The 21,447-nt window shown below is 53.7% G+C and overlaps 3 protein-coding genes across 5 annotated transcripts; 1 reads left to right on the top strand and 2 right to left on the bottom strand.

The window, feature by feature from the left end:
• Positions 1-287: 287 nt before the first annotated feature.
• DNAJB13 (DnaJ heat shock protein family (Hsp40) member B13) lies at positions 288-4,953 on the bottom strand. Of its 2 annotated transcripts, none has more exons than XM_087758518.1 (8): positions 4,819-4,953; positions 3,814-3,917; positions 3,360-3,521; positions 2,757-2,914; positions 1,468-1,581; positions 846-959; positions 674-750; positions 288-469 (listed from the first exon to the last, which is right to left on the bottom strand). In XM_087758518.1, exons 3-8 carry the CDS (start codon positions 3,517-3,519, stop codon positions 316-318), a joined length of 777 nt encoding a protein of 258 aa, XP_087614644.1. In that variant the 5' UTR covers positions 3,520-3,521; positions 3,814-3,917; positions 4,819-4,953; the 3' UTR covers positions 288-315. The 2 variants fall into 2 exon arrangements, with proteins under 2 accessions (XP_087614644.1, XP_009474736.1); XM_009476461.2 differs by lacking the exon at positions 4,819-4,953 and adding an exon at positions 4,180-4,506.
• On the bottom strand, positions 4,860-19,381 carry PAAF1 (proteasomal ATPase associated factor 1). 2 transcript variants are annotated; one of them, XM_087758512.1, is made up of 12 exons: positions 19,264-19,381; positions 19,144-19,184; positions 18,135-18,238; positions 17,627-17,716; positions 13,154-13,252; positions 12,294-12,444; positions 9,989-10,183; positions 9,537-9,628; positions 7,359-7,474; positions 6,382-6,464; positions 5,870-5,952; positions 4,860-4,998 (listed from the first exon to the last, which is right to left on the bottom strand). In XM_087758512.1, the coding sequence occupies exons 1-12, from the start codon at positions 19,308-19,310 to the stop codon at positions 4,921-4,923; spliced, it is 1,179 nt and encodes a 392-aa protein (XP_087614638.1). In that variant the 5' UTR covers positions 19,311-19,381; the 3' UTR covers positions 4,860-4,920. The 2 variants fall into 2 exon arrangements, with proteins under 2 accessions (XP_087614638.1, XP_087614639.1); XM_087758513.1 differs by lacking the exons at positions 19,144-19,184; positions 19,264-19,381 and adding an exon at positions 16,599-16,659 and having other exon boundaries at positions 18,135-18,242.
• COA4 (cytochrome c oxidase assembly factor 4 homolog) lies at positions 19,359-20,600 on the top strand. Its single transcript, XM_009476518.2, has 2 exons — positions 19,359-19,479; positions 20,180-20,600. The coding sequence occupies exon 2, from the start codon at positions 20,192-20,194 to the stop codon at positions 20,462-20,464; it is 273 nt and encodes a 90-aa protein (XP_009474793.2). The 5' UTR covers positions 19,359-19,479; positions 20,180-20,191; the 3' UTR covers positions 20,465-20,600.
• The last annotated feature ends 847 nt before the right edge of the window (positions 20,601-21,447 follow it).

Raw genomic sequence — 21,447 nt, 5'->3', positions numbered from 1 at the left:
CGCCAAGGGGAAAGCTGCAGCGAGGCTTTGAGCAGAGCCCCTGTCCTGGTTTTGGTCCTTCCCTCACCCCCTGTGCGCAGTCACCCCCAAACCACCGCTGTTCCCCCGCACGAGCTGAGCTGCGAGTACTCCAACCCCCCCCCAAATCCTCCAAGGCCCTCGGCTTGGCTGCGGTGCCACCGGAGGAGTCGGGGAAAGCACAGTGGAGCCCAGTCCCGGGGGAAACAGCCTCAAGGGCGCCGCGTTTTAGGGTGCTGGGTACCAGGAACAACCCCTACCCGCCGACAGCGCTGGCACCAGAGCTTTATTAGGCCCCTAGGACAGGAGGGCGCTTTTCAAGAGCGTTTTCTTGTCAGGCGTGAGCTTTCTGGGAAAGCAAATGTTGAAATATATGAGGAGGTCCCCCTTGCGGCGGGGGTCCCGGAGCAGCGGCATCCCCTCCCCTGGCACCACTTTACAGGACTTGGGGCTGCAAAGCAAAGGAAGGGGCTGAGAGAAGGCACGGGACGATGGCGATGCGGGACCCACGGCGCCGAGCCCCGCTGTGTCCACGGGCAGAGCCCCACGTGTGCTCCCGAGCGGCTTTTTTCGGTGTTTTTTTTCCTGCATTCCTCTGCAGAAGAGCCCCATCTGAGCACCTGAGCCCCCCACCCCCTCGCCCCGCGGCACTCACTCCACGATGTGGTTGACGGGGATGTTGAGCAGCCGCCCGTCCAGCGTCCTGACATCCACCGTGCAGCCGATCAGCGCCTGCAAGGGACGAAGCGGGGCCCGGAGCCGCGTTCACAGCCCCGGAGGGCAAAGAGAAGCCGGGGCCGGCTCTGGCGCCTCGCTCGGCTCTTTACCTTTCCCAAGGGGATGGTGGCGACGTAAATGAGGTTGTCGTTGGCTCTTTTAAACCTCGGGTGGAGTTTCTCTTGGACGACGAAGGTGATGTCAGCCGGGATGATGTTTGGACCCTAAAATCGAGGAAGGAAAAAAAAAAAAAAGTAAAGAAACTTGGAAGTGGTTTGTTTTTTTGAAAATGATTTTATATGAGAGAAAAAAAACAAAGATACCTGGAAATGGCTTTGTTTTTTTTAAAAAAAAATGATTTTACACAGGGAAAGGTGACACAAATGCTTGTCCCTTTGTCACTGCTTTCAGCTGGCTGGGGAGAGGGGAAAAGTATTATTTTTTTCTTAAAGGAAGAAAGTCTTTGATAAAAGGCTCCGGCTGAGCCAAGGGAGATCAGACTGCGTTTCGCAAAGGTGATGCCAGGCGGAAAACCATCCCTTCCAATTATTATTTTTTATCTCTCAAGGCAAATCCAGGCAGAAAGGGCTCCTTCGAGTGTTTCTGAGCACAGTAATGCTGGATCGCCCCGTCAGCCGTGCCGCCGACTGCCCTCAGCGATGGGAAACCTGCAAAGAGCGCGCGGTCGGTCCCGAGGAAACCTGGCCCAGAACTTCACGCCAGGGCCGTTACCTGGTCTCCTTCCTTCTCGAAGGTGATCCTGGTGCCCTGCTTCCAGCCCGGCTGCACGTCGATCGTTAGGATCTTGTCTCTGATGCTGCTCGTGTGACCGTCTTCATTCATCACCTGGGGGTGGATGAGGGGATTAGAAGAGCTGGGTCCTGTCCGGAGAGGTGAGACTGAGACCAGGGGGGAGCACGGCTGCACTCTGTCACCAGAGCGGCCAGCACCAGGGGCCGGCTCCATCTGCAGCAGCGCTGAGCCCCCGGCTGGATCATGACCTTGCAGTGGCGGACACAGCAGGCACCCCTGAGCAGGCTGTCATGGAATCACCGACGGATTTGCGTTGGAAGGGACCTTTAAAGCCCATCCAGTCCCAACCCTTGCCATGGGCAGGGACATCTTCCACCAGATCAGGGTGCTCACAGCCCCGTCCAGCCTGACCTTGGATGTTTCCAGGGATGGGGCATCCACCACCTCTCGGGGCAACCTGGGCCAGTGTCTCACCGCCCTCATAGTATAAAATTTCTTCCTTCCATCCAGTCTGAATCTCCCCTCTTTCAGTTTAAAACCATCCCCCCTTGTCCTGTCGCAGCAGGCCCTGCTAAAAAGCCTGTCCCCACCTTTCTCACAAGCCCCCGTTAAGCACGGCAAGGCCGCAATCAGGTCTGCCCGCAGCCTCCTCCTCTCCAGGCTGAACCCCCCCAGCTCTCAGCTTCTCCTCCCAGCAGAGCTGTGCCACCCTCGCACCATTGCTGTGGCCTCCCCTGGCCCCGCTCCAACAGCTCCATGTCCTTCCCGTGCTGAGGACCCCCGAGCTGGACGCAGGGCTCCAGGGGGGTCTCCCCAGAGCGGAGCAGAGGGGCGGAATCCCCTCCCTCGCCCCGCTGCGGGGGATGCAGCCCAGGAAACGCTTGGCTTTCTGGGCTGCCAGCACACATTGCCGGCTCATGGCCAGCTTTTCACCCCCAGCACCCCCAAGTCCTTCTCTGCAGGGCTATCATCCCACCAAGGGACAACAGGGAGAGGGGATCTGTGACACCAAGGTGCCCAAGGAGGGGGGGTTGTAACTGCACGGCTCATCCAGCTGTGTGCAAGCCGGCGGCAAAGAGGGCGAGGAGGGCTTATGCTCCACAGCAAGGCAGCTGTGGGTACAAACGGGATCAGACTGAGAAGAAGAAACTCAGGGCTGGAACCAGGAGACTGGGACAGTGAGAGGAGGGAGGCAGGTCACGGAGCAGAAAGGAGACGGAGCCCAGGGCGAAAATGGCGCGCTCCCCCATCAACCCCGCTGCCCCTACCCTGCGGGAGATCTTAATCTTCTTGGTGCAGCCGTAGAAAAGGTCTTCAAGGGAGAGGTAGAGATCCCGCACGATCGGGGGGTCTTGCTTCATCGCTCCTCGTCCTCGCAGCCCTCCGAAGGGCAGGATCAACTCCGAGCCGTCCTCGGCAAAGAACTCTGCACCAGCAAGCAGAGGGGGGATCGCCTCATCAGGGGGTCTCCTTATGGAAGCCGAGCACCCCACATACACCACCCAGAAACCTCCCGTCTGCTTCTGCCCAGGACCACCTTCCTCCTCCAGCTGAAGCGGTTTGTCTCCAGGAGTGGTTTTTATCTTGTTTACAGCAGTAACCCTGACCCCTCTTTTTGACGGAAATTCTCCACAAAAAGGGTCACAGCGGTAGCTGGGGAGAGCCGACAGCCTGAACACGTGGCCTCTCACCCACCCAAAACCAGGGGAAGTCAGGTTCCAACCTCCAAGCACCAGGGACCAACAGCACCAGAGGGACCTGAGAGTAGCTGGGCAGGCAAACATCCCCTAAAGCTCAGAGCTGGCAGTGGCCACGGCACCACGGCAACCACAGCCGGGGCCGGGGCCACCCCTCGGAGCCCCCCTGCCTACCTGCAAAGGGGTTGTCTCCACCAAAGAACTCCTTGAAGACTTTGTCAGGGTTGTTGTGAAACACGTAGCCGACGGTCCAGGGGTTGTCGTCACCGAATTCCAAGGGGATGCCGCCTTTGAGACCCTCTTCTCCAAATTTGTCATAGATGCCTTTCTTCATGGCTTAGGGAACAAGGAGGAGTTGGGAATGGCCGCGCTCTCCAGGCTTTGCTTGGGGGGAGGCTGGAGAGGGGGTTCCCCCGCCACCTCGAGAAGAGCAAACTGGGGTGGAAGCAGGAATGGGTGCCAGCAGTCAGCCTCGCTGCGGGGCACAGAGCTGATCCCACCTCCCTGGGTGTGCCGGGGGCCGGGGGTTTGGACCTCAGTGCAATTCCAGCCAGAGCAGAGACGCTTCCCCCCCGTCCAGCCCCTCCTGCCCCTAAACTCCATGGAAGAGAACTGTCTCCTCACTTACGGTCGCTGAGGACATCGTAGGCCTCCGCCAGCTGCCTGAACCTCTCCGGCGCCCAGGGCTCCTTGCATTTTAAAGGATGGTTCTTCAAGGCCAGCTTCCGATAACTACGAAGGGGAAAAGGAGGAGAGAGCCCAGCCTCACAGCCAGCCCTGCGGGTGCCAGAACACCCCCAGCCCAGGCTGCTCCCTCACAGCTTCTCCCAAGCCCTTTCCCGCCCTCAGGCCCCTGCCGTGGAGAGCAGGGGGAGGCAAATGGCGGCCACGCACAGGGCCGCCCCCCGTTCCCAACACCACCTCCCGGTCCCCCAGCCCGCTCCCCGACCCCGGCAGGCCCCGGGGGTCTCCCGACAAGGCCAAAGCCCCTCACGCCTTCTTGATGTCGGCGTCCCGGGCGTCGCGGCCCAACTCCAGCACGGCGTAGTAGTCCTTCCCCATGGCGGCCCGCTCCTCCGTTGCTATGGATACCGCGTCGGAGCGGCACTTCCGGTCGCTCCCGCGCGGGGCACCATGGGAGTTGTAGTTCTCACCGCGCACTTCCGCCGCCCCCCTCACCCCCTCTCATTTTTATTTTTTATTAAAAAAAAGGAGTTTTCTTGGAAAACTTCTTTTCCACGCAGGTGTTATCAAAGCAGTTGCTTTATTTCAGTCCATACTGTGGTACCATCGCCTTCATCGCCCCCACCTCCAATTTATTTGTATTATTTCTCCCCCACCTCCAATTTATATTACTTCCCCCCCAATCTATTTTTATTACTTCCCCCCCCACCTCCAATCTATTTTTATTACTTCCCCCCCCCCCCCGAAACAGCAGTTTTTCAGCAGTGAAAAAACCAAATTGTTGCAACACAAGATCCTGTCTAAATGCCCCAGAGCCGCTCTCCGCATTAAAAACGATCAAAGTTGTGTCATAGTAAGAAATATTACCTGTCACCAAAAAGCTCTGTACAGAGCCTGGCCATCACAACAGCCTCAGAAACGTCTATATACCTCAGAAACGTCTATATACCTCAGAAACGTCTATATACACATTTCAAACGCGCTGTGCAGGAAAATAAGGTTGGAAGAGCTGTTTTGACGCATCTCTCTGCTATTCGGCCGATCCAAACACTTAAAGGTCGGAAAGTTGGTATCTCCTCACTATCCCGTCTCTGCAGCATGTGTAAATTTGCTTCTCCCAAGAAGCTACCTGAAAAAGAAAGGGAGAAAAAGCAGTATTTAAGCAGAGTTCTCTCTCAAGTGACAGTTAAAAGTAAAATTCAGGTGCTCATTGAGAGAGATCAGCTTTTCTTTTGGACTTTCACTGAGGGAAGAGGAGGCGGGTGTCTCCTGAGACAGCATTAGCAGGTTTTTAAGGACAGCTCGAGGTTTCACCAGAAGCTTAGGGAGCAGGTAAACGCTCACGCAAGCATTCTTCTGTTAGGTCTGAAAGGGAAAAAAATTACTTTTTTCGTGTTTTGCTCAGGCCAAGGAGTTGTGCAGGTCAAGCCTCAGCCTCCACATGAGGCCGAGTGTTAACCTTGAGGGTGTGCGGTGGTTGGGAGGAGGAGAACTGGACCGTGGCGCTGGAATGGGTTAAAACAGGAGCTAATTTCCACCAGGCTGAGAGCCCAGGGAAGCCAGCTCACGCTCCCTGATCTGCGCAAGCGCAGCGTCTGGAAACACAACAGCAAGACCAACTTTCTGGTCTCAAGTCACCAGGGGACAAGAGAAAACAGGCAGCACTGCGCTGCCGGCTGTTGTTTTACCCCGCTGAACCTCCGAGCACAATTAATTCACGCTTTTTACAGAAACACCGTTCTGCCAGAGCTACTCCAACAACCAAGCTGCTCAGTTTTGCTCCTGCACGATGGAGATAATGCCAGCGTATACCGCAGAGGATTTGTTTATGCAAAATATTAAGATTATTCAGGTAGGGAAAAAAAAATAAGCTTAAAAGTCAACTGTGTGAAGGAACCTATTGTGCGGGCTGCCAAATCCCGAGATACAGGCAGCTGCCTGCTACTTGGCATCACCTTTCCCTACACCCTTTATCTTGGGCGATACAGTGTATCCCTTACCTTGTACACAGGGTCACAGTCAGCTTCTGTGAGATCGAGGACATAATCGAGGTCTTGCTGAATGATAAAGCAGGTTCCGTCACCTACACAGAGCAGAACAGATACCGAGCAAGGAAGGAACATCGGCCAATTAGTGACATAAGCCATGCTCTTAATTACAAACAGGTACTAACAGGTCTATCAGAAACACCTGATCACAGAGTATGAGGTCCCCAGGAAGAGGGAAACATGCTGTGAGGATATCAGAGAGATGGGAAAAGGCTCTAAGGGTTGAGATGCACCTTGGAGGCCCTGTTTCAGAGGAACATGGGGGAGATGGGGGTGGAAATCACAAGGCGAAAAGCATCCACATAATATAGCTCCGACTATATCCCCTTTTTGCCACAGACACTGTCGGGCCCTCTTCTACAAGCCAGCCAGCGCTCATACGCAAGAGGGCGATACCCAAAGAGCACAAAACTCCTCGATTCAATTACACAATTTCTACTGGCACAACACAGCACTTGAGTTACCTTGGCTGGCAATAAATCCATCTCGGTACGGGAGCAGCGAATGCACCGGTGCTCCCGATCTGTGGATGACCTGGATTGGAGTGCTAGGAAAAAAGATCAGAAACAAGGGAGTTAGCTAGCAGGTGAGCACCAGTAAGCCTCCACACTGGATTACAGACAGAGGTTATCTTTACCAAGACACAGACAAAAGCTTGGAGCTCATCCAGCATGAAAAACTCTTCAAACTTTGGTGCCAACCTCTCCAGCCCCCAGCCAAAACCACCACCTGGACGCCTCCCTGCTCAGAGCTCGTCTTTGACCCTCCTAAAAACCAACTTAGAGCAGCTCCTGCCCTCAGCGACAGCTCCATTCCAGTCCTACGCTGGAACGAGGAGCAGGGTAAATGCTGGGATCCTACACAGACACTTAAGTCTCACTGGTGAAGGAGAGGACGGGGCTGTGCTTTTGCTGGGAGGAATACTGCTGTTCAGAAGTTTTCTGCTAAATCTATCTACATGTGTATATACATAGATTATATATAATCACACAAATATTCATATATAACATAATATGCACAGTACACGAACATATTTTATATATATATATTAAAGCAGCAATAATCTGCAAGGCAAGGATATGCCAAGAGCACCCCTGGTCACAGATCTAGACTGAAAAGCTTTTCAATAACTAAGGAATCGGCACAGAGCCTACAGCCTTACAAAGTTTCTCTTTTTCTTCTCTCTTTCTCTATAGAAAGCGCCTATAGGAGGCACCTTCCAGAGAACCTCCCATTAGATCACCAACCTGAGAAGAAGTATCCTCCCCGGTGCTCCCCAAGAGAAAGAAATGGCTGCAAGAGGCTCAGAAGCTCACGGTGCCATGGCTTGGGCTGTATCCACCCTTTAGATGGGGCGATGTCTGCCAGCACCCCCAGTCTGGCTCTTTCCCAGGCAAAAAACCTAATTGTCATTTAACTACTTGCAGCCCCAGGCACTCACTTTGTGTTTCTGACATCCAGCTGGTATATGTTCCCATCCTGAGTCCCTGCTAGGATATAGGTGCTCGAGAGGAATGTGCAGCAGTTGAACGCATCAGATCCGACGAAGAGGAACACCTGAGAATACGGGAATGAATTCAAGTGTCAGACACTCACAGGAGACCCAGGAGAGGGAAGCAATAATTTATTTAGAAGTCAGTACAGTCGTTTCCATGAGTCATGGCACAAACTGGCAAACCCAGAGCTAGGTTAATAACCCCTCAGCTCTGCTGCAAGGTGAGCAGAACGGCGCTCCAGGATCAGTTTTGCCAAGTCAGCAGAGACAATGCGATCAGTGAACGCTCCTGTGTCTCCTTTGGAGAAAGGATGTGTCACACAGCGACAAGCGAACCGACGCTGAGCTCGAACTAATCTTCAGACACCCACGGAGCAGCAGGACCAGAGCTGCACGGTGGGTTGGCAAAGATAACTCCTTCCAGAGCCGCAGTCATTCTCACAGAGGCTGCGAGCTTTTGCCAGGTGGGCCCTTGCCATCTCACTGACCAGCCTTGGTGAGCACATCTGTTCCACCCAAATTTTTACTCGCCACAAGCAGTTCAATCTGCTCCATCATCGGGAGCTCCGGTCCTACTGCCCAGGACGGTCCAGATAAAATCTTCAGTACCAGAGATCTACCAACTCCATTTTCCTTCACTAAGAGGATGGAGATGGACTGGCGGCCTCCTGAGGCCCCTTTGACACTCTCATTAAAACACCCACCAGAATAAACAGCAACTTTACACCTCGGCTGGATGAGACAGCCTGCAGTTCCTGCTTTCACAATGACATCTACTGGCCACTGTTTAAATAGTCTTCCCCAAACCTGGGTTCAACTCCTGAGCAATTGATACTCCTCAAATCCCTGCATACAAGCCTAGCCAGCAGGAAGGAGAGAAAGCATCCCTTTGTTGCACCAGGTTTTAGTCTTTCCTCCACAGAATATACATGGGGAGAGCACTGCAGTGTAGGACCTCGGCCAAAGGCAGGCAAATCAGCTCTTCCCTGCCTCCAGCCTGGTTCTGTCCTTTTCTGTGCCACGTGGCGAACCTCACCAGGGGAACGGAAGGGGATTAGCACTAGCCAGTTCACCCATCCAGGTTAGTTTTAACCTGGCTCAATTCCTCAGCCCAGTGCTCTTCACAGCCACGTGAATGGCAGCTTACAAACCGAGGAGCTGCTGCTGCAGCAGCAATGGAAAGAAAGGGACCTGCCGGGAGGCAGGGAGGCTCTGCAGAGGGCCCTGGCCAGGCTGGGTCGATGGGCCCAGGCACTGGGTGAGGGTCAGCAGGGCTCAGGGCCGGGTCCTGCACTGGGGGCACAACAACCCCAGGCACCGCTGCAGGCGTGGGGAGGAGCGGCTGGGAGCTGCCCGGCGGGAAAGGGCCTGGGGGTGCTGGTCGAGAGCCGCTGAACATGAGCCAGCAGTGTGCCCAGGTGGCCAAGAGGGCCAGTGGCATCCTGGCTTGTATCAGGAATAGTGTGGCCAGCAGGAGCAGGGCAGGGATGGTCCCCCTGTGCTGGGCACTGGGGAGGCCGCCCCTCTAATGCTGTGCTCAGCGCTGGGCCCCTCACCCCAAGGCGGCCATGGAGGGGCTGGAGTGTGGCCAGAGCAGGGCAGTGAGGCTGGGGCAGGGGCTGGAGCCCAAGGCTGGGAAGGAGCGGCTGGGGGAGCTGGGGGGGCTCAGCCTGGAGAAGAGGAGGCTGAGGGGAGCCCTCATCGCTCTCTGCAACGGCCTGAAAGGAGGCTGGAGCCGGGGGGGTCGGTCTCTTCTCCCCAGGAACAAGCGATGGGACGAGAGGGAACGGCCTCAAGCTGCACCAGGGCAGGTTTGGGTTGGATATTAGGGAAAACTTCTTCCCCAAAGGGCTGTCAGGCCCTGGCCCAGGCTGCCCAGGGCAGGGGCTGAGTCCCCATCCCTGGGGGGATTTAAAAGCTGGGGAGACGTGGTGCCTGGGGACATGGTTTAGTGGTGGCCTTGGCAGTGATAGGTTAACGGTTGGACTTGATGATCTTAAGGGTCTTTTCTGACCTAAATGATTTGATGATTCTATGACTGACACCTTGGAGCCAATTTTATAGCAGCATCTTAGAGCACTCTCCCAGGCAAGTACTTCTGATTGATAGTCTCAGACTCCTTACCGGCTGCCTGCTCTGCAGTCCCACTCCTTGAAGCTTCTTGTCTTCTCGAGCCAGCAGCAGGATTTTCCCTTCTGTCCCAATCTCGCGTTCACCTGACAAAAGGACAATAGTTAATTCCAGCAGCGGGTACGCAACAAGCCTTGATGGTACCAAAACCTGACAATTTGGATCACCCCTGCTGAACCTCTAACAGCGTTCCTCCATACCCTAAGACACCAGATGCAGCAAGGCAGGCCAGTAATCAAAGAGATGCCAGTCTTAATCACTTAAACTGCTTGATAAGGCTCAATTCTTCTGCAGGACTGGAGTGCTCTATTCTGGTGACCGTAGTCCCCATCCCTAGGTGGTACGAGGGCACACAGCAGCATGCCACACGCTCAGGATTATTGGTGACAAACCTAAGCAGCTTGGGACAGGGGAACGAAGGTGAATTTTACAAGAAAGATCCTTACTAGGAGCTTTTTCAGGCGTGCCCAGGTTCAGCGAGTCGTCGGCAGTGCCCACGGCAATGCCGTTGACAGGAGAGCTGCAGTCAGCGATGACACCCAGACAGGCGGATTTCCCACAGTCCCAGAGGCGGGCAGTGCCGTCTCTAGAGCAGGAAAGGACATTTCTTCCCCGATCCACAATGGCAGTGTCCAAAATACCTGCATCAAAGCAAAGGCCGTGTTCAGACAGACAGCGCAGAAGGCAGACAGACAAAATATCTCATTTCCCAAAGCGAACTCAACTACAAGCCCCAAGCCACTGTCCCCAGAGCGCCACCAGTCACACACAGCCAAATTGCGTGGGGTGCAATGTGGGGCAGGGAGCCGCGGCATCCAGAAAGAGGTGTCTGTGGAAGGCAGCAGCTCCCAGCAAGCCATACGGAGCGGGAGCCACCGCCCCACGCAAAGGCAAGATATTACCAATAAAATGATCAGCAAAACCTCACCTCAAACTGAGCTGATACCGCAGCTGCTGCTGAGTTTCTACCTCCATAATTAACCTCTAACTTGGGCAGAAAATAGCCTGGCCCAGCACTTTTAGAACATTGCCAAGTCCAGCTCCAGATAATCCCCAAATTGTGTGGGGCAAGCAGCATCCGCATTATCCAGCTACAGCAACACCAAAAGAGCAGTTGCTGCAGGTGCCAACATCCCCTAACAGCTTTATTTCACTGCGGGCTGTTGAGTCTAGATCTGAAAAATGACGCAGTGTTTTTTTGGAAGGGAAGAGTCAGATGGTTGGAAGATTTAATTGACGCTTTCCCTACAGAAGCAGTCATTAAACATGACAAGCTCAAATGACAGGACAAGCCAAGCAAACTGACTGCAGCAGTTTGGGCTGGAGTTATAAGCAGTGAATAAAGTCAACCTCAGAGCCACCAGGAGCCAGCCAGTCGTTCCGAGCAAAGCTCTGTTACGCTGCCTGCCCCGTTTTGTTTACGGGACATTTGCAGCAAAGCATTTTGAGTCCACACAAATAGATCACATGAGAACAATGGCAGGTTCAGCGCAGGACAAGTTTTTGAGTTAATCAAGTTTTGGGCAGCCAGCCACGTGGCTTATTAACCTTTCCAATAAAGCCTTGCACCTTGTGAGACCGGGAAAACAAAAGCTTGTACAGAGCAGTTAGTTGCTCAGGGAGGAAATAATTTGGGGCAGGGTTTTGGGCATCTGACGCCACATTCACAACTCACTTGGACTTGCTCACGATCACCCGAGCATTCAAGTTGGCATCCCTGGCAATCACTATGACAAGACAGCACCACTGGCCACTGTGCTCTGGGCCAGGCGTAAACAGGAGTAAAATGGGAGCCCGCTTAAGCGTTACGTATAAATCCACACTGCTTCTGAACGAGGGGTCCTGGAAACCAAAGCTTCTTTCCAGAGATTAACAGAGGCTCTGTCCAGAAACTTGCTTTGATCACAGCTCTCGGGAGCCTTTCTGGGTACCTCATTTTCCACCCCGTGCAGTTGTTCCCTGGGACTATGCCAGCGTCAACTGGAGGAGTTTGTAGTGTGGACCCTGAACACAAGGAACAGCATTCAACTCACCACAGAAGGTGGCCAGTGCATCCTCTACATGAGGACAGAAGGAAGGTCAGGAATTTACTCTTTTTCAGCAGCAAGACCATCAGTAGGGGCAGAGCTGAACATCTGCCCTTGGTACAAGGAGCTTAATCCAGCCCTTCTTAAGAAAATCACTTAAGTATCCTTGCAGCTGCCCTCGCTGTGCCTTACTCATTTTCAACAGCACACATCCTTGAGGCAGGTAACTGCCTGCCTGAGTTCTGCAAGTCCACAATAAACTGCTCTATGCTTTTCTGGGCAAGAAAAAAAGAAAAGGAAGAGGTTCTGGAGCAACTGAAGGTGAGCAGGATGATCGGGGTGCAAGCAGGAGGCATTCCCAGTGCAGGCAGCGAGGCTACTGAATGCGGATCAGGGCTCTGGAGAGCTGAGACCGCCCTGGAAGAGCTGAACGCCCTCTGCCTCCACCTCTGGCACTCGCAACGGGCTAACAGACTGCACCCTTCCTCTTTTTACCTTAATTAACGAAGAAAACACGTCAGTGAGAGAAACTATTTCAGCTGTCTAATACAGCAACGACTGATCTTTTTATTCAAGTTCTGGGAGCGTGAAAAAGATGCTCTGGATGTCTAATCCAAATGCACAGCACAAAGCGCAGCAGGCTGGTGACTGAACATTAGCCCTCAGGTGCAACACAATTATACACATGGCAGATGAAGCATTTTAAAGGCTAAGCGCTCTGTACCTCCTTTGTGACCTTTAAATGTTACTACGCAGCTGGCATCTTCTGCTGACCAGATCTTTAGCTGGGCATCCATTCCCCCACTCAGAACCACGAGGCCCGATGGGAAAAACCTGCAACAATTCACATCATACACATGGCCTTCCAATAGTCTCTGGAAAAACAAAGAACTACGTGCTAGTTCCATTGTTATCACCCTTATGCCGAGCAGTTTTTGACCTATGACACTGGAAAACTTGGTGTTCCCATGGGGGCAGAGGATTAAGCTCAAATCCTCTGGGTTTGTGTTCCTGCAACGGACTCGTCTGAATTTGAGGCAGTCAAAGAGGCAGCAGGTACACTTTGGGCCTCCGTCTTCCATTTGAGTAGCTAGTTACATAGCAAACAGACTACATTTCATTCTAATAACAGGTTAAATGTCTTTATCCTCTGCCAAACAAGCAGCTGACAGGTCAAGCTCCACAAGAGACACCTTAACTGGGAAGGTGGTTAATCCATCACGGGCAGGAGTCTTTTTTTCCCCTCACTTCTCTACTGCAGAAGAAATTCGGTGCTTGTACCACGCAGGTTAGGAGCTGTCAGCTACCTTCTGCACTCTAGCTGTCATTCCTAACTACCCATTCTCATTTTCACCCTGGGACTCCTCTCTGGATTGCTGAGCATCATTTCCCTTGGGAGAAGTCACGCTTTCGACCAGATTTGACTGAAAACCTCCAAGATGTCAAATTTCAATGAGCTTTTTAATCAAAAGCCAGATTCTTGCCTGCCCTAGACCCCAGCGTGCGGACAGCCTGACCCAAGCCACAGCCAAATGACTTCAGTCACGTCACAGACAACACGACATCAAAGCTAGACGCTCTTACTCTTATTTCTCCATTTGCAGCCTGCCAGATTTTCATGGTCCCATCTGTGCTGGTAGACACGCCAAGCCCTCCACCACTGGAAATATCAAGACAGGTAATCTGCAGGAGGGTAAAAACATCAAACGTTAGCTTTATATGACCCCGTACATAGGTATTTCTGCTCTGTACTGGGGGAGGCCTGCCAAGTACATCATTCAGCACTATTATCTGCCCAAGACATACTGCTGCACTCATTTAAAACACCCAGAAGAGCTTCCATACTCCTAGCTAAACAGTTTCAGCTTGATAATACCCTAACATTTAAGCAAGGACTTCATAGGCTTTCTCGCCTCACCCTCTCAATATGTTTTATGAGATATTAATTAAGCCCTTAAGAAATCAAAACAAGTGGATCCTGAACAGCAGGGTTTTTCTAGAGGACAAGGGCAGCATAAAAAGAAATTCTTCTCAATTTATCTGTTTACGCAGATTGCTGCATTTCTCCTTCAAAGGCGAGCTGCTGATCTGGGCTGGCCCACAGCCAGGGCTCAGAGAAGTTGGGTGACTGGAACCTGGCACAAAGCACCCCAGATTTCTTCTAATCACCACCAAATTTGACAAAGAAATTGTTATTCTCTGCCTATGGCTCTGCAGAGATCTGCAAAGCAGGGAGAAAAAGAAATGCTGAGTCAGAAGCCTGCAGAGACAGCAGTTGTATTTCAGGTTTACCCCAGGTGAAGCAGAAATCTGGATTTTTCTAGCACCTCGGGCACACAGAGAAGAAATTGAGCCAAGCTGTTCCACCCTAGCCAGAGATAACTGGCCAGCTTGAGAGCACGCAGACTCACAAGCCCAGAAGACGCAGATATTTATGAAGCCAATAAATGGCTACATGTTCTGAAATGCTCAAAACTAGTTCCTTCTGCAGGCAGGCTAACTCCTCGCACAGCCTGTCACACTAAGGCACTAACAACGGCCTGCTTTGCACACACACTGGGAGAGCTGAATGCTTCTGAGGAGAGCAGACCTTGAGCTTATATTCCTGTAAAAGGGTAGCTGTTCCTGTGATGCCAGACATTATTGCTGCCATTTGGGAAAGACAGATGTATTTTAGTTGTGCACGAAATAAAATAACAGGTATTCTAGCCTTGAAAGAAACAATTACATCTTCCAAGTGACAAAGATATTTCCAATATAGATTGCAGCAAGACCAAACAGGCTGAAAAAACAACTGTATAGATTTTGTTAGAACAAAGGTTAACACTAGCATTGCATCCTGAAAAAAAAAACAAAAAAGCTATCACAACTACATAGTGGAATAGCTGCCTTGTCTTGCAAGATTTGGATACTGAAGTCATGCTGTATCACCTCCAAAAGCTTCCCAATAATTGTATTTGCACTCCATAGATTAGAAGATAGTACTTCCGCGGCAAAAACCACTGACAGAAATGAGAAATGCAGATCGCAGTCCCGTCGTCGTTCCAACCCCTCACCACCACGACGAAGCGTGGTTTCCAGCCTTAACTCGCACAGTCCGTCAGCGCGCTTGCAGGTCCCAACCACCCAGTCAGGTACGTAAGGGATGAGGCTGCTCATCTTCATCCCAGGCTTCAGGTTAAATGTTTTTCTGAACAATTAACTACTCTCAAACAGGATTGGGCTTTGTCGATGCTCTTGCACATGCTCAGTCTTAGCTAGCAGCCAGTCTGAAGAGACAGTGGGATTTACTACCACGTTCACAGGGAACCCCAAAGATCATAGAATCACAGAATGCTTTGGGATGGAAGGGGCCTTTAAAGCCCATCCAGTCCCACCCCTGCCATGGGCAGGGACATCTTCAACCAGATCAGGGTGCTCACAGCCCCAGCGAGCCTGGCCTTGAATGCTTCCAGGGATGGGGCATTTCCCACCTCTCGGGGCAACCCCTTCCAGTGCTTCAGCAGCCTCAGCATGAAAAATTTTTTCCTTGTGTTTAGTCTAAGTCTGCCCTCCTTTAGTTTAAAACCATCCCCCCTTGTCCTGTCGCAGCAGGCCCTGCTAAAAAGCCTGTCCCCACCTTTCTCACAAGCCCCCATTAAGCACGGCAAGGCCGCAATCAGGTCTGCCCGCAGCCTCCTCCTCTCCAGGCTGAACCCCCCCAGCTCTCAGCCTCTCCTCCCAGCAGAGCTGTGCCACCCTCGCACCATTGCTGTGGCCTCCCCTGGCCCCGCTCCAACAGCTCCATGTCCTTCCCGTGCTGAGGACCCCCGAGCTGGACGCAGGGCTCCAGGGGGGTCTCCCCAGAGCGGAGCAGAGGGGCAGAATCCCCTCCCTCGCCCCGCTGCCCACGCTGCGGGGGATGCAGCCCAGGAGACGCTTGGCTTTCTGGGCTGCCAGCGCACATTGCCGGCTCGTGGCCAGCTTTTCATCCCCCAGCACCCCCAAGTCCTTCTCCTCAGGGCTGCTCTCCATCCCTCCGTCCCCCAGCCTGTACGGACACCGGGGGTTGCCCCCACCCAGGTGCAGGACCTTGCACTTGGCCTTGATGAACCTCACGAGGTTCACAGGGGCCCACTTCTCGAGCTTGTCCAGGTAAGACAGGAGTGGATTGAGAGACTTTGCCAAGAAAGATGACAGCTGGAGGCCTGAGATTTAAGGACAACGCCCTTGGGCGGATCAAGTACATAACAGACCTGCATCAATCTCCAGCTGTTTCCAGATGTTAAGGAGGACGTCCTATGGCATCCTATTGCTGCACGTGTATCAGCCAGGGCTTGCGGGGACACGATATGCCACCCTGCAGTCATAAGTTCCCCTATCCAAGCAAGAGTCAGACCAAACTGCTCTCCTGAAAAGCTCCGACAGCTCAAACCACAGCTAATTTTAACAGGGTGCAGGATCAATACTCAACCTCCACTTGAAAAAAAATAATTGGGAATTAAAACAGGAATTAAAAGATTTAAATAAGAGCACAAGGTAACAGTTTAGCCGTTACAACAGCCATTAAGTACATTTACTTCTATATTGGTCATGTGACAAATACATTGGTAACAGGAGTGGCATTTTATATAACAAACCAATCCGTGGTAATTTGCTCCCTAGTTAAAAAAAAAAAAAAAAAAAAAGCCTGTGAAGGTCATTCACGCCTCACTGACATTCGACATATTCCCAAATTTTCAAGAGGGATACGTAAACGGGCAAGGCCAAGCATGAGTGCTCAGAACAAGAGGCAGCAGGTAAAAAGGATAACTGGAGCTTAGTCCACACTGGCTTTAAAACTCATCTACATATTAATAGATACTGCTTCAGCTGCTTTCCAGAGGAGAGATCTGCAGTGCAGCTGTAAGCCATCGCCCCCGTTTGACAGCAGACTAAACACTTACGCCTGCATTTCCATTTTGCTGTGCTTTGAATGTCGATTCCATTTATCACACAAAAGGGCAGCTGGGGACTCTTAAGTAGCACAAAGCTCAGAGAAGTGACTCACCTCTGTCTCTGGAGCTGCCAAGCTCCATCTCTCAGCAGAGCCACGCTTCCTCTTAAAACAGCTGTAGAGATGCGGAATTGCCTTTACGTCAAAACACGCCTTGATTTCTACTGCTTTTGAGCTTCGTTAATAGAGACTGGCTTTTCAGCATTTTCGGCTGGGTTTATCACAACAATTTACTCAATAAATCATGAGAAGCATACTAAAACATCTCCAGGAGCTTTCAGGGGACTCCCTTTAGGGCAGCCGGCTGTACCTGCCGGCTACACACTACCTAGTTGCTTAGACCATTTCCACGTAGGGTTCAGCGTTCAGCAAACACACAGACTACTTTCCAGCAAAGCCAAATTACACGCTTCTCTTCAGTGAAGAAATAAAATTTCAGGTCAGAGTCAGCCTTTCTGTGTCACTGTTCAGTGAGAAGCTGTGCTTGTTGTACCCCCAGATTGACAGGGGTGCAATAAGAAAGATTATTCAGCAAAACGAGCAGGACTGCTTTTAAATAATGTTGTTCAACCAATTTATTTATTTTTTAAATACAAGCTGGGCCATTCTGGTGTCTGAATTCCCACCAGGTCAGAAGGAATTTATACAACATTCGATTCCCAGCCCCGCAAACAGAAATTAATACAGCAAATATCAAAACCACACAGCTTCATTACACAGGATAGATATGAACCAGTCAGAGATGAAGAGCTCAGTGGCTTATTTTTATCTTGGTTTTTGATACACTAATTCACCCATCTTATTCCTTTACAGGGGGATCTGTCATGGGCCTGTGGTGCGCAGAAATTAGATCACTTGCAAGAAAACAGTCTAAACAATTTTAGAGATTATTTTTGGGGGGTAAACTTAACCATAATCAAGTTTTCCAAGTTTCTACGATCTGATATGTTTTATTACCTCATTGCCACACAAAGTCATGCTGCAGGCCACCCCTCAGAATGAGCACGCAACAGTCAGAGACACGTTGTGAAAGTTCACAGTCACTTCCAGTTATTTCCCACTCACTTCGCAAGGTTACTTACACTTTTCTGATGAATTCTACAAAAAGTTGTGTACGGGGCCAGGAATTTTGTGGACACATTTTCGTGAGGACAAGAAATGAGAATGCTTTTCTAGAGGGGGGAAAAAGAGGAGAAAAAGAATTAGAAATGCTGTTAGTCCTACTGAAACACAGAGGCTGCCAAGGTAGAACTACGATCTGGACCCAGCTGTGATCTCTCACAGCCTAAAGACTGATGGAAGGTGCAGCACTGGGCACGTCTCCTTACGCCTTCTCAAGATGCGAGCCCCGGGTGGCAAGGGATGGCCGCGATGGCGTGGCCAAATATGATACACAGTCGCAGCCCGACTATGGGATGCTACGGACCAGCTCCAGGGTGCTGCACAGGCAGGAGGCCCAGGATAGCTGGATAGGACCATGCAGGGGACTGGGTGACAGCTTTAGGCTGCTATTTTGACTGGCAGAAGATTATCACCCCTTCATGCGCGGTAGGCGGTTACCGACCCCCCCCTCCCCTCCAGCCCTGGCACCTTGGTGACTTCCCCAACCACGAAGCCCTCGGAGGCGGCGATGTCAGGGACGCCCTCGGTGCTGAGCCCGCGGCGGGTCAGGCTGCCATACAGGGTCGGCTTCCCTGCGGGGAGAGCAGCCATCAGCTGGGCCAGCCTTCAGACCCCCCTCAGCTCACCTTCCCCTCACCCTCCCCTAACCCACAGGGCACCCCCCAACTGCCCTGATGCCCTCCTAAACCACAAGGCCCCCCATAAGCACCGTCACCCCCTCCTAACTCACAGGGTCCCCCCTCCAATTGCCCTCACCCCCCTCTAAACCACAGGGCCCCCCCAACCTCCCTCATCCCCCTCTAAACCACAGGGCCCCCCCAAACCACCCTCTCCTAAACCACAGGGCACCCTCCAACCTCCCTCACCCCCTCCTAACCCACTGGGCCCCCCCAACCACCCTCACAGTCCCCTAAACCACAGGCCCCCTCCCAACCTCTTTTACTCACTCCTACCCCACAGGCCCCCCCCAAGCACCCCCACCCCTCCTAAATCAGAAGGGCCCCTCAACCACCCTCACCCCTTCCTAACTCACAGGGCACCCCTCAATCACTCTCACGTTCCCCTAAACCACAGCCGCCCCCCCTCCCAACCTCTCTTACCCCCTCCTAAACCACAGGGCCCCCCTCAACCACCCACACCCCTCTGAAACCACAGGATCCCACCCCCCAGTCGCCCTCATCCCCTCCTAAACTACAAGGACCCCACAAGCACCCTTACCCCCTCCTAACCCACAGGGCACCCCCCAACCACCCTCACACTCCCCCAAACCACAGCCCCCCCAACTGCCTTCACCCCCTCCTAAACCACGAAGACCCCACAACCTCCCTTCCCCCCTCCTAACCCACCGGGCCCCCACAACTTCCCTCACCCCCTCCTAAACCACAGCCCCACCCCTACTGTCCTCACCCCCTCCTACCCCACAGGGCCCCCTCCGCCCGCCTCCCTCCGCGGCCTCCTCAGGCCCCCCAGCACTCACCAGGGCTCCGGCAGCTCAGCCAGGCCTCCCCCTCGTCCCTTCTGCGGAAAGAAAGAGCGGCGGTGAGTGCGGGGCAGGGGAGCGGGGCTCGGGGCAGGGGAGCGGGAGGGCTGTGCCCACCTCAGCGCCTGGCTCCAGTCGCTCTGGATCCGCAGCGTCGCCGCCATCTTGTCGGGGCACGCGCACCCCCTTCCGCCTCCTTCCTTCCCGTCAGCCCCCGCGGGGCGGAAGCGGAAGGCGCTCTCCAATGAGCGACCGCTCCCGCCGCCACGCCCCACCCCGGCAGTGCCTGTCCCGAGGCCAGCCTTAAAGGGGCCGCGCTGCGCCGCTGGGCAGGTACGGGGGGGGGCATGGAGGGTGCTGTGAGATGCCTGAGGGAGGTGCTGAGCACCCAAGGAGGGGCATGGAGGGTGATGGGCACCCATGGGAGGGGGTAGGGAGCATGGGGGGGTGCTGAGCACCCATGGAAGGAGGTATGGAGGGTGCTGAGCACCCGTGGATGGGTATGGGCACTCATGGGAGGGGGTGTGGAGGATGCTCAGCACCCATGGGTGAGGGTAGGGTGCATAGGGGGTGCTGAGCAGCCATGGGAGGGGGTACAGAGGGTGCTGAGCACCCAAGGAGGGTCAATGGAGGGTGCTGGGCACCCATGAGTGGGGGTAGGGTGCATGGGGGGTGCTGGGCACCCATGGGTGGGGGTAGAGAGGGTGCTGGGCACCCATGGGAGGGGGTAGGGTGCATAGGGGGTGCTGAGCACCCATGGGAGGGGGTATGGAGGGTGCTGAGCACCCATGGGTTGGAGTAGGATGAATTGGAGGTGCTGCGCACCCACGGGGGTGGGAAGGGGTGCTGAGCTCCTCCTGGGGGTGCCTGGAGCACATGGGGGCACCCATGGGGGCACGGAGGGTACTGAGCACCCATAGGGGTGTGGGAGGGGGGTGCTGAGCACCCATGGAGAGGGCTAGGGGTGCTGTGCTCCTTGGGGGATGCCCCCAAAACAGGAGGCAGCGCCCCAACGCCTGCCACCGCCCTCCAGCCCAGCTCCGCCATGGCGAGGCCCGGACACGCCAGGAATCGCCCGTCCTTGAAGGAAGAGGAGGCCGAGGAGGCCGAGGACCCGGTGGACGCCATGATCTCGCGGACGGGCTGCGCGGCGCAGCACCGGGCGCTGCAGGAGTGCATGGCGGAGCGGCAGGACTGGCGGCACTGCCAGCCCCAGGTCCGGGCTTTCGGCGAGTGCATGGCCCGACGGCAGCGCGCCAAGGAACCGCGCCAGGCGCCCGGCTCACGCCAAGCCCACCCCTCGCCCGCCGGGGACTGAAATCAGCGGGGACCCCCACGAACGGGGCGGCTGCGCCATTTGACCCTGGTTTGGTGTTATTTTTTTAATTCAAGCGGGTGGATGCGCCAGTAAATTCACGCTACGTCATTGGGAAATTAAATCCGGTGGCGTTCGTCGTCCTGGCTGAAGTTCTCGGCTCCGTCTGCGCTGCCGGGGATTATCGGGAGCTCGGAGCGGAGGGTTGTGGGGTCAGATGGGAATTTCCAGCCCAAAATGTCCCAAACTGGGAGCATTCCCATTCCTTGCCGTGGATTTCCACTCCATGTCCTTCCCTGCGCCATCCCAGAGCTTTTCCCACCAGGGATAACCTCACGTCCCACAGGACAGGGTTTTGGGGAGGGAATTTATCTCCTGGGAAGCCCCAGGAGCATTAGGTATCGGGGGGGAAAAAGGGGCTCTGACGGAGTGGGATGCTGCTCTGAACACCACCTTCCAGCAACTGAACTATGAAAAAGAAAATAAAATCACTTTTTTTTTAAATAACATTTAGGCTGGAAAGGGAAGGGCACCCGCGGCTTTTGCCAGGGGGAACTTTCCAGGCCGTCTCCCAGGAAGGTGGGTGCTGGGGCTGCTGAGGGGCTGGGATTTGGCACTGCCGGCCAAAAAATCACAGCCGGCACAGGACCACGAGCAACACGTGGGCAGCCCCAGTTTGGGGGAGAGTGCTAATGAAGGAGTTATTTTCCCTCTTTTTAAAGAGCTGGTCCTTAGAAAGGGGGAAAAAACCCCAAAGAAACCAGGTTTTGGGCAGGAACAGAGCCTCCTTTTAGCAGCAGGGCTCAAATTTGGTTACAACACACTTCCTAACAGGATGGGGTGATGAGGTGTCATCTCATTCCAGCCTAAATAAAAACAGCTGCCTGCACCCAATCTCAGAGTTAGAAATAAGGAGGATTGGAGCAAAAACCCAGGTGCACAAGTAATTTCTCCCTTTCCAAAGGGCTGTTGTAAAAAGTAGATTG

This window comes from Nipponia nippon, unplaced genomic scaffold, assembly GCF_047370975.1.
Source record: "Nipponia nippon isolate SJK-2023a ecotype South Korea unplaced genomic scaffold, ASM4737097v1 scaffold_2, whole genome shotgun sequence".
Classification (NCBI taxonomy): domain Eukaryota; kingdom Metazoa; phylum Chordata; class Aves; order Pelecaniformes; family Threskiornithidae; genus Nipponia; species Nipponia nippon.
Note: the sequence above shows the minus strand (reverse complement) of the source record. Positions and strands in the feature narration are given on the sequence as shown.